This window comes from Elephantulus edwardii, unplaced genomic scaffold (genome assembly GCF_000299155.1).
Source record: "Elephantulus edwardii isolate Elephantulus edwardi_28Jun2011 unplaced genomic scaffold, EleEdw1.0 scaffold00100, whole genome shotgun sequence".
Taxonomy (NCBI): domain Eukaryota; kingdom Metazoa; phylum Chordata; class Mammalia; order Macroscelidea; family Macroscelididae; genus Elephantulus; species Elephantulus edwardii.
Window position 1 is genome coordinate 4,716,266 of NW_006399850.1, and position 12,415 is coordinate 4,728,680.

Sequence of the window (12,415 nt, forward strand, 5' to 3'; positions counted from 1 at the left end):
AGGGTGTGTGTGTGTGTGTGTGTGTGTGTGTGTGTGTGTGTGTGTAGTGAAGGGTGGGTGCACTAACTACAAGATTTAAAGTTTAAGAAGTTTGCTAGAGACTAAATGACCATGGAGAAGTGATTATTTAATAAGAGGAAGTGTCAAGTCTGTAACAAACTCTGTAATTCAGAACTCTATTTTCTGTTAGACATTGGAGAGACTATGTTTACAGTTTCTAAGCTTTTCAAAGGTCTATGAAAATACTTTTCAACTTAGCACAAAATTAAGGGAAAAAACCTCAGCAAATACTGCTAGCTTGACATAATTGTTGTTAGATGCTGTCAAGTCGACTATGACTCATAGCAACTCTATGCACGATATCTTGGAACCCTGCTTTATCATGAGTCGATCTTACTGTCTCTGACACACCTTCCCTCATTACTCTTGTCATGTGTCAATCCATTCCATTTGGGGTCTTCCTCTCCTGCATTGTCCCTTAACCCTTCCAAGCATGATATCCTTCTCCAAAGACTGATTGCTCCTCGCCACATGGTCAAAGTACGTGAAGCAGAGTATCAAAATCCTTGCTTCCGAGGAACAGCTTGTTTTTACCCAGGACAGACTTGTTAGTTCTCTTGACAGTCCATGATATGTTTAATACTCTTCTCCAGCACCACAACTCCAAGGCATGAATTCTTCTGTCATATTTGGTCCTTGTCCAGCTCTCTGATGCATAGCAAGTAATTGTGAAGACCAAAGCTTGAATCAAGCATACCTTAGTTTCCAGGCTGATATCGTAGCTCTTTAGTACCCTGGAGAGGTCTCTGACTGTACCAATGTAATTCATCTTTTGATTTCCTAACTGCTGGTGCCAAGAGAATTGATTGTGGAACCGAGCAAGCTGAAATTGTTAACAATCTAAATCTCTTCTTCATCTATCACAATTCTGCAATTTGGCCCAGTGGTGAAAATCTTTGTTTTCTTGATGTTGAGCTTCAATCCACATTGAAGGCTGCAGTCCTTGACCTTTTGCAAAAGCAAGCACTTCAGGTCCTCCCCAGTTTCAGCAAGCAGGATTGTGTCGTCTCCACAACACAGGTTGTTAATGAGTCTTCCTCTAATCCTGATGCCACATTACTCTTCATAGAGTCCAGTCTCCTGGATGATCTGTTCTGCATAGAGATGAAAAAGAATGAACATAGGACACATCCCTGACGTATAGCCTTCTCAATTTTGAAACATGCAGTGTTTCCTAGCCCTGTTCTGATGATTGCCTCCTGGTCCAAGTATAGATTTCTCATAAGCACAATCAAAGGAAAGTTTCAAATTGAAAAATAACAAACTTAAATTGTTTCAGGACTTTAAACAAGCTGTACTGATAAACCAGACTAATGTGAACCTTTGCCAAGCAACTGCCATGTGCCATTATAGGTAAGGAGTGAACTTTATGTTGAAATGAATGTAAGTGTGATTACCAAGTTTATCTAATTACAGTAAAAGAAATAAGCCAGGAAACAATAGCTAGAATAGGAAAATGATATGAAAGTGGCCAGCACAAAAGTAGAGAGAGATACAAACCAATAGCATAGTATTTCCTGTATAGGATGGAGTTCACACCCTTCTGTAATGTTAATACCCTCTGCTTTTGAAAAAACTATTTCAGCAAGTTAGCAAGTACAAGTAGGCATCACTTAATGTCCATTTGGGCAATGACTGATCAAATTTATGACTTTAGTCTCATGAAGATTTTTGTTTTTTAAGGGAAGGCAGCTACATATATGATTACTTAAAGCATTGTTGCTTGTTTCTGATTGTTTAAAAACAAGTAAGTTGCAAAAGAAGAAAAAGAACAAATCACAAAGGCTGAAATACAAAAGATAATTGACTTAAGCTACACTCTGAGATAATTAAATTGTGAGTGTGTGTTAAACTTTTATAATCATAATGCTTACATATCCCCATGTGTAGTTGACATCTAAAAGTTATTTTTGTTCATAGGCTTTTAAAAGCAATAAAAGTTCAGAATGTAAATATGAGTAAAATGTCTTTGGTCAAACAATAGTTTGTAGCTTTACTTCTTCTATGAGAAACAAAAAAAAAAGTGCAGTTAATTTGGTAAAGGAAATTGGCATAGCTCATAATCTAGATTGTAATTGTAGTTGTGTGCCATTAAGTTGGAATCAACCCATATCTAACTCTTTAGTAGGTCTCAGAGGCAGTAAATGGTACAGGATGAGAATCTCTGTCCTTCTTCCATGGAACATCTGGTGGACTTGAACCATGTGCCATTGGGATTGTAGCACAGCTTCTTACTACCACTTGGTTATCAGAGTATAATATATATTAGACTATAGAAAAATCTTGGGATCTGATATAGTTTATTTAGGAAACAGTATATATTTTTTTCCTACATAAAAAGTTACAGACCTACAAAAAAGTCATTATTATGTTATTTACCTTTAAGATATTGAAATTGTTTAGCCTTGCACAGATCTTCTCTTTTATTTTACTCACTTTTCCCAAGCTATACTAGTATTTATGAATAATGCAAATATTAGTAATAGTATACTTTCTAAGTGGTGACCAATTCAATACATCTGGGGTTTTCTGTATGTGTTTATTATTTTATCCTGTTTCTTTTTAAAAGCCAAGATTCAGATGATGCTTACTTTGACATTATAAAAAAAATAAAGCTATACTCACTTTGGAAGCAGGAGTGGCACCCACTTCCTAAACAACATGCCTCTGGAAACTCTATGAATTTTAATAAATGGTGATAGTTATAGAAAGATTTCAGGCCTTTTCTTCATAGTGTCCTTATGAGTTGTGCTCGACTTGACAACAATTAACAGCAACAATATATATTTATATATTTTATTACACATATATGTTTAACACATGTGTATGTATGTTAAATATAATACCAAGAAGTCTTCACAAGTTAGAATTCCTCAGCTGGTCTAAGACCTTTAATTTTAAACAGAGAACCATAGTAACACCATTGTCTATTTCAGTCTAGCAACCTTTGTCTAACCCACTGCTTTAAGTGATTGTCCTTCAAAAGCGATAGAATAACATGACTGATGTATTTACTTTAGTGGCTGAGTGTTGACCAAAAATGTCTGAGGCAGTTGTATTATACGTGAAAAAGGCTCCAGAATTTCACTTAGCCTCATTCCTATGTTTAGCAGCTATTAGAGCCGGCAAAGTTCTCTATGTGTTGTATCACAATCTCTTTTATGAAATGTAATCACTGGGTTTGTACGGCAGAACCTCCTTAAGCTGATTCTGCTTTGCAATTCCAAGTAACCATCTTCCCTCAGCCGACTAGACTCCATATCGTCATTTAATAAAAGTATAATTTAAATCAGCAGTAAAGCCCTGATAACTCACTGTCCAAATTTTAGGCGTTTTGAGTTTCACCAGTTTTACTGAATTTAGTTATAAGGAATGTTTAGTGATTCCTCCACTTTATTGCATGAAAAATATATTTTTGTTTTTCAAGGCAAGCTGCAGATAATATATTTATTATATAGCCATATGGTTCTAGATGTATTATGGCACATTATTCACATCTTAAAGCAGGGAAAATAACATTTTCTGTTTGGAAAATTATTATTTAAAAGGAAAAACCCTTTCCATTTTAGGGCTTTGATCTTTGAACTCTTGGGTTTGCAGAGTTTTGAAGTATGCCTTTGTACGTCCCTGCTTCTCACTCTTGTGGTTGCTAGGAGACACATTCCTTAGGCTGAATATCCTACTTACTGCTCACTTTGGTCACCAAGAGCCAAGAGTGCTAAGCTAGAGTTAAATGTTAGATCTCTTTGACGGCAAAACCATGGTATGTATGCGTAATTTCTCATATTTCGGTGAGGTAGACCATGATTATTTAGAATCAGAAATCCTCTTTTTTTACTCCAGCACATTTATTATCTTCCTATTTTTCTATTTGCATAAAATACTCTTTGGCTCTGCAAGCCACATTCTTCAGTTTGGAGAGGTATCTGTGGTTTATTTGTACAACTTTGTAGGGTACATGTGGTCCTATATGTCATTAATCTGAGAAATGCTACAGGCCTTTGTGGACATGACCTGGCCCCCAAGCTCAGCACTCAGTCCAGTGCCAATAAGATAGTGTAACAAGAATCCTATACTTTCAGTAAATGAATGCATGAATTTAGATTTATACAAATACACATTATTTTAGAAAAACGGCTATCTCTCATATTTCTTGTAACGGATGCTTAACAATTTAAGTTGCAGTGAGCACATCACTTAGATACAGAATGTATACTCTGCCAGATATTCTGGCTAGCCGTTGTGTAGTCATTTAAAAAAGAGCTTCAACCAACAGGACATTGTAATATACACAGACATCTTCAGTAAAATGACCTATTTTCATAGTAGTACTTTCCCCCTTTCTCTTGTCTATTGGTGCCTGGGCAGTCTCTGGCTTTGGCATACTCATCTCTTCTGGGCTTTGTTTTCATCATTATCCCCTATGAATTGTGAGCCTTACTAGAAAGACCTGATGATCAACTTCTAAAAAAATTCAGCCATTGAAAACCAAATGGGGGCACATCATACTTGGACACATGGGGTTATCTTGGATCAGAATTGAATCCAGGGAAACTTGTTTTTACAGCTTTAAGATTTAGTGATTATTTGCTTAGTCAGAACAGACTAGATTCTTGTTAAGCATTAGTACTGATAACCAGATGTTGTTATAAGGTACCATTCAGCTGGCTCTATATATATTGACTCTATATATAACGTCCTTAAATCTTGCCTGATCCTGGGACAGTCTCACAGTCTCCTCTGTAATCAAGCCCATTGTTGCAGTCGCTATGTAAGATCATTTAGTTGACGGTCTTTCTCTCCTTCACTGATTCTCCACCTTTCCAAACGTGATGTCCTTTTCTCAGTACTGGGCCCTCCTGACAATATGCCCAAAGTATGATAACTGGAGAGGCATAGAGAATAAGTCCAGTCACAAGCCATAATGATGTGATGGTGAACTTCCTTTTATGGTTTCAGTTTTCTCAGCAGGTTATACTGTACAAAGGGTGCAATTACATTTTATAAACCACATGTCAGGTAAAGTACTCTCAAAAGACTATTGATCTCCCCTTGGCCTGAAGAGGCAGTATGTGTGGTGCAATTTGGATGTCAGGATACTAGGAACAATTCAAAGATTTATGGAGAAAATGTGAGACAATTAGAACTTTCCTGGAGATTTTAGGTTACCTGATCATATAGGTATGCATTATAAGTAACAATTTTACTCACTGCCTGTGGGTAGAAATACTGAGCACAACAAAATCTAATAGGTAAATACATTTCCCTACAAAATGACAACAAGCTAATTCTTCTTAAGAGTTTAGTGTGTTAAATTTAGATTTATGTAATACAGAGAGAAGACAGTTGTAGAAGAAATCGTCACATTCTATATTCAGCAAACTTTTACTTATCAAATAGGGCCAATTGTCAGAAAGTGGAGTGCAATTTCATTGTAAACTACTAGTGGGAAGTGAATTCTTGTTTTATGAGTAACAACCCAGAGGATGAACTCCGAAGACGGTAAATGGATTGTGTGTGTGAACATTAATTAACCCTTGCTATTGTGTTAAAAGTTGGGTTTTACTATTGCTTCACTGTTGATCCTTGTATATTCTCCTAGAATACTTCTGGGTAATAATTGCAAAACACGGATTAAATATTTTTACTATCTCCATTCTTTTTCATGGTGTATGGACAAAACAAAACAAAAATTCTGAATCACACTGGGAGAAACTATGTTCCCTTTCAGTTTTAAACGGAATTATTTCTCAAATTTTCTTACCCCTCTAAGAAGAAAGTCCTAGCTAAGATGTAGACTTTAACATCTTCCTAACACTTGCTAATACTTTCAATAAATACTTCCTCTTGGCGAGCTCTGGTGGCCTAGTGGCAAGAAGCTGCACTGCAATCTCAGAGGTACACGGTTCGAATCCACCAGATGCTCTGCTGGAGAAGGAGGAACAATCTCCTCCTGTACCAGTCAGATCTGATTTGACAGTACACTCAAAAAATAATGAAATAAAATAAAAAAAATACTTCCTCTTATGTTCGACTGGAACAACCCTCATGTTCATAGTTTTGAATAGACTACAGTTTCTAACTGTGCTTTTAGTTTACTTTTTAGGGTTGACTTTTGTTTCCAACCTATTATTTATATATGATCACTATGGTTTGTAATCAACTTGATATCAGCCAACAGCTTCTATTTATTGATTTTTTTAAAATGACTGTTATCTTAACCTGTTGCCACCTTGTTGATTCCTACTCATTAAAATTCAGAGTAGAACTGTTCCATAGGGGTTTGCAGTGACTGATTTTCTCAGCATTAGATCACCAGACCTTTTTTCTGAGTGCTTCTGGGTAAACTTTAATATCAAGCTTTTTAGTAATTAACTGAGTGTATTAACCACTTACACCTCCCAGGGAGGGATAGTAAGTTATAATTGAAAGTAAATTTCTTTAATGTAATATATATATTATGTAAAAATATGAGTAGGTTTGAAGAAAAAAAAAAATCAGTGAATATTGGCTTTGATAGAATACAAGGGATTGACATAAAGGAAAGCCTGGGGTTTGAGAAACATTCTTTAAAAGACAGCTGAGTAATATCTGAGTGCTTATCATTTCTAGAACACATGCTCTGGGTTTCTTATATTTTATAAGGGGGAAATGTGCAAGAGTGTGATATGTATTATTGAATTTAGAACCTGTTTGAGAAGCAATGAACAAAATAGAAACAAGATACTGCTACTACTACTACTTATTGGATAAGGATCTCTCGCTAGGCTAGGTGTTCTTCACATCCTCTTTTTTTGATGCTTATAGCAAACTTGCAGAATTAGTATCATTTCCATGTTTGAGCTGAGGCCTGAATTCCAGACTTTTCTAATTGCTTTTTTGTAGTATCAGTTCACTTCTCTTCTATACCAACTGCAGCTATAAATAAAGGTGCAGAGTGTATTGATGATTATGTGGAAGAGTATGGATTTTAGGATAAGGTTTAGCTGAATTTGAATTCTAGTTATTCTGTCCAAATTTAGTATGGTCTTTACTACATCATTTGCTTTGTAGAATCGTTTCTAAGCCTTGATTTTCTTTCCATCTGTAAGATAATAACTGTAACCAGCTTATAAAATTGTTGGCAAGTTTAAGTGAAATAGTGGATTAAAAGCCCTTAGTATAATATTTGATAAAGAAGCAGTTACCCTCATTGTCAAAAACAAACAAAACCACAAACTAGATTCTCTGCAGGTTAACAGAATTGAAACATAATTGCTGAATATGCAAGTAAAGTGGAGAAGTGACTTTATGATTCCAAGAACAAATATTTAATTCCTTCAGCAGGCTCGCATCCACCAAAGGAGAAGAACACAGGAAAAATAGATACAGTTTTACTCTTGCCATGAATTTAAAAAACTTAGTAAATAAATGGTGCTTAATTCTTTCCCTTCTATTCTCTGCTAGTGTCCACAGTTTGATGCCCTTATGCGTAAGGAGCTATGCTGCCAACCCAAAGACATCATTTTTACTCCAGAAACCTCTGCAAAGGAGAAAGATGAGCGGTCTCTTCCTCTGCATTTTACAGCCTCTAAAAATCTGCTAGTGCTGTAGCTATGAGTTGCTTCTGATTCAACAGCAATGAATTTGTTTCTATATATAAAAAATATAACCTTAAGCACTTAAACAGATGAACATTTGGTTTCTTTCAAATTATAAAGAAAAAAATCCCATAGTTTTTAAAAGTACCAAATGTATTTAAAATAACACATTCTGATTTTTATAACATTTGCTTTTCTATATTGGTAAGTGATGTTGTTGTTTTTGATTGTCATCAAGTCGAGCATGACTCGATGACCCTATGAACAAAAGGCCTGAAGCCTTCCTATAACTATTGTAATTTGTCAAAGTTCATAGAATTTCCAGAGGAATGCCATTTAGATGTTAAGAGTTCTGGGAAAAGAATTTCTGAATCACATTCCAATACATTCTGCTGTGAAAGGCTAGAACCTGACAGTCTGTTATTTATGAGTACTCTATTTACCTGTGAACTCTAGTGGCTTAGTGGTAAGGAGCTGTACTGTGAACCTGAAAGTTTGCAATTTGAATCCTCTAGCTGCTCTGTACAATAAAGAGGAATCATCTCCTCCCATATAATTTACTGCCTCTGAAAACCATGACTATGAGTTGGTTCCAACTTGACAGTACATATAATATATGTACTATCAATATGTACTGCAATAATATATGATAGATAGGAAAAAGAAAATATCATTTATAAAAATTAAAATGTCTGCTAAAAATGATTTCTGGGGAAGGACTATGAAAATTGTTCAAGAAACATAAATATCCTCATTTATTTTCAGAATTAAAGAGTTTGAGGATGCTGTTAATTTCTTCACCTGGGCTATTAAAATTGATCCAAATTATGTGGACGCCTATGTTGGAAGGGGAAATTCTTACATGGAATATGGTCATGATGAGGCCATCAAGCAAGCACAGAAGGACTTTCTGAAAGCCTTACATCTTAATCCAACTTACAGTAAAGCCAGAATTAGTTTAAGCTATAATTTGCAGGTAATATTGTTTAACAACATTTAAGGCTAAGAAAGCACTTTTGGGGAAAGTTGTAAAAAAAAATATGTTTCTTTACTAGAACTGTAAATTCATTTTGTTTCTTTGACTATAAATAATATACCTGTGGTGTTACCAAAAGTTGGCTTTTTTTTAGCCATTACCCTTTCCCCCTCTGGTCTTCAGCTATCTTGACTGTAAACAAGTGATCTTGCAAATCAACATGGTCTTGCAAATCAACAGCTATGTGACTAGGATAAGAAAAAAAGTGCTTCCCATACTGATTGGCAGTTCTTGAAGTGAGCAAGACTTGTGGTGGCAAGACTCGAGGGAGATTGGAGCAAGACCCTGGTGGTGGTGGAGGAGAAACTATGTGGCCACAGTTAAAGGTTTTGCTTTTCTTGTCAGATGCTTGAAGGGAAGCTGAGTTATAACTGCTGTGAGGCAACTCTTGCTCGATGATTTGGATTTGACTGCTGAACAGTTACCAGAGCCTGGGCTAATTGTGGAATAATGCCTTGGAACTTGGGCTAAAACCTAGGACCTGTATTGTGAGATATGATTTGCCTCCCTCACTCTCCAACTTACTTCCCTAATAAATCCCTATTCTCAGTAGCACAACTCTGAGTTAGCAATGAATAAACAAGTCTCTTGCTGTTGGTATGGCTCCAGAAGCACCATGGGGCTGAGCTGCAGGCTCTTAATCTGCTTTCTGCTCTAAGGTAGTGAGGGCTTGTGCAATTCTTACTCCCACTGGCCCTTTCACAGAGATGCTTATACCACCATGTCCTGTTTTCTCCTCCTTAGACAGTACCTTTGAATAGCAGTGGAAATCAAGGGTTCAGTTAATTACAGAGAGCCTTCCTGGATATCCTGGAGACCTCATATGCTAGTCAGTTGAAGATCTTTTGAGTCAAAGGTTTTTTTTACAATCTGCACTCTTCCCTCACACTCAGTACTTTGAAAACTTGCCTGATGGATCCCACATATCTATTTGTTTTATTTAAAATAAGTGAGTTTGACTATCTGAGACAAGTAATATTAGACATGGTTGTTTGGATTGGTGGTTATATTGATATATTCCGAAAAACTTGCTAATAAGAGGAATACAATTGGCTTCTGAGAGTTAAACATAAAACTAGCTCTTACTTGATCATAAGATAAATCAACAATAGCAAACAGAGATAAGATGATTTCCAGAGAAGCTGGAGCAGAATGTAATGCAATGGGTTCTGCTGTCATCGCTCATCACTTTCAATAGTTATGTAACTGAGGCTCTCCTAGGCCTATGGATGTAGGTAGTAATGAACAAGTTACACTTGGTTCTTGCCCAAGGATAGTGTATTATTTGTCCAAGAGATGCAAATCAAATAGTCATACAAATAATTACTTCATTAAAAAGCATTTTAAGTGCAGCAAAATAAAAAGGAGTGTTATGACAATTTTATGACAACTTATAACAAGACAATCCACTGTTTTTGAAGGGATCAGATAGGGCTTTTTGGGAAAGTGTTATTTAAATTAAGGGTTGAAAGACTAGTAATTAGGAGGAATGATTGGGCCTAGAACACAGTGTTCCAGTCAGAAAACACTGCCTTTTAGGAAATCTTGTGAGAAAAGTACATTCCTCACAAGTGGTTGGAACCTCTTAGGAGCCTAAGTGATTAGAACACTGTGGACAAAGAGTAAATGGTACGAGATGAACTAGATCATTGAGCAAGGATTGGGGTAGAAGTTTTGTGAGCCAGTAAAAGATGGGAATAACTCTTAACTGGTAATACCTAAGTTACATTTTATGAGCCTTTCATTGGATATGTTTTAATCTGAAGAGGGCTGAAAAACGCATTAACACATTGCTGCACACTTTGAAATTGATGACTGTGCTTAGAAGCACATTTTTTTCAATGTATTACTAAGTAATTAACAAATAAATGCATTAGTACACTTCATACGAATGATGTACCTTTTTTATTAATTAAAATGTGCAGGACGGCCTAGCCCTCATTTGCGGCAAAGTGTTAAGACTCGGACTGAATCAGGAAGAGAAAAAAGGGAAAATTTAGAAGACATTCAAATATTTGTCCAGGGAAAACAATGATCATGTCTCCAACAAATATTTATAGATTCAGCATTCTCTGTGTGCCTAGGACTAGGGATAGAAAAGTGAGCAAAACACACCTCACCAGTAACAAACTGTGAGGCTCTTTGCAGCTTAGTATTCTAATAGCCTAATAACAATTGGTTTGACCTCTTGTTTATCAAATGAATATGTGACATTGGTGTTTATTTTAATGTCATTTATTAATAGAAGGAAGTTTTGTTGGTCAATGAATAAGAAAAAATTAAATATCTTTTTATAAGAGTTCATAAATCCATGAAAAAGTCATACAAAAGGAAACCACTTAGAAGATTCTCTAGTACTATTTTTTATGTTTATCATTTTCCTAGTTTCTTTCTCCACCTCCCCATCCCCCCACCTAATTTTAAGTGAGCCACTGAGCCCAGCTTGGTTAAAGAGAGTCAGCTTCTGAGATGCCAGCAATTTCGGTTTCAAGCCCATGAGAAAGAACAGAACCTGCATCATGCTGAACTTATCCACTCCACGCCCTCCTGCAAAGAAGCATTGCATTAGCAGCTGGTTTTCTCTAGGAGATTCTCTGACTGCACTGTCTTCACCAGTTTCTCTCCTGATCTTTTTTCTTTTTTCCTAGTTGGAGCTGAGTTTGATAAAACAGATGCTCCATAGATTTGAATGCATTTTCCATGAGATAAATAGATTCACCCTAAAATTCCAGATACTGGTACAATTTATATATATATATATATCACACATCAGTTCATTTATTCATTTATCTAATAGGTACTTAATATATTATGTGATATATAATGGAGATTCAGTGCCAAAAATGATAAATACAATCCTTGCCTAGATTTATCTTAGTATAAAGTTTGCAGCTATTTTCAGAAGTATTGGTGTTTCACATGGTGGCCATGACATTTACTATCCAAGGTTGGTATCAGAGAAATACATATATTTAAATTATTTTAATTAATTAAAATGCCACTCCAAGTGTTTAGAGGCAATTAATCAATTGAATATACTCATAGTGTGATCTGCTTTCTTATTTACTTTCTTATTTAATGCATCTTAAATTCGGTACAAGATAAATATACCCTTACAAAAGACTTTATTTTATTGAATGAGTTAAAATCATAAACATTTGCCATGATATGGACGATTTACTACTTTTTGTAAATGAAAAATTAATTTAGGCCCAAGGAAAATTCCAGAAAGCTTGGAACCATTTTACCATTGCCCTGGAAATTGATCCAAAGAGTTACACAGCATATGAAGGAAGAGCTGTGGTCTGTCTTCAGATGAGCAATAATTTTGCTGCAATTAATGATATTAATGCTGCCATTAAGGTAAACTCCACTTAGATAATATTGCCACTAGCATTAATTATCACCATCAATTAATTGGTTCTCTGATATTTTTTTTAAAAACTGTATTTTAGTGAACATTTGGGTAGCAAATTAGGTTTTCTTTTAATGATTTCTACACATGTTGTTCTCTGAAATTGGTTACATTTTTCACAGCCTGTCAACATGTCTATAATTTACATTGTGATTGTTTTGTTTCTATTAATCTAGCTTTTCTGTTGCTCTCTCCTCCTTCTCATCTCTGTTCTATATGATAAATATAGACTGATCTCATGTTGTTGTTGTTGTTATGTGCCGTCGAGTCATTTGAGACTCATAGCGACCATATGTACAACAGCCCTAAACCCTGTTCTACCCA

At 35.6% G+C, this 12,415-nt stretch overlaps 1 protein-coding gene across 1 annotated transcript in view; it reads left to right on the forward strand.

Moving 5' to 3' along the window:
• LOC102862704 overlaps nucleotides 1-12,415 on the forward strand; it is a 135,557-nt gene that overhangs the window by 88,407 nt on the left and 34,735 nt on the right. Inside the window, exons 17-19 of the mRNA XM_006891584.1 lie at nucleotides 1,340-1,413; nucleotides 8,406-8,616; nucleotides 11,887-12,039. Of these exons, the coding sequence (XP_006891646.1) occupies nucleotides 1,340-1,413; nucleotides 8,406-8,616; nucleotides 11,887-12,039 (438 nt within the window). The remainder of the gene's footprint in view (nucleotides 1-1,339; nucleotides 1,414-8,405; nucleotides 8,617-11,886; nucleotides 12,040-12,415) is intronic.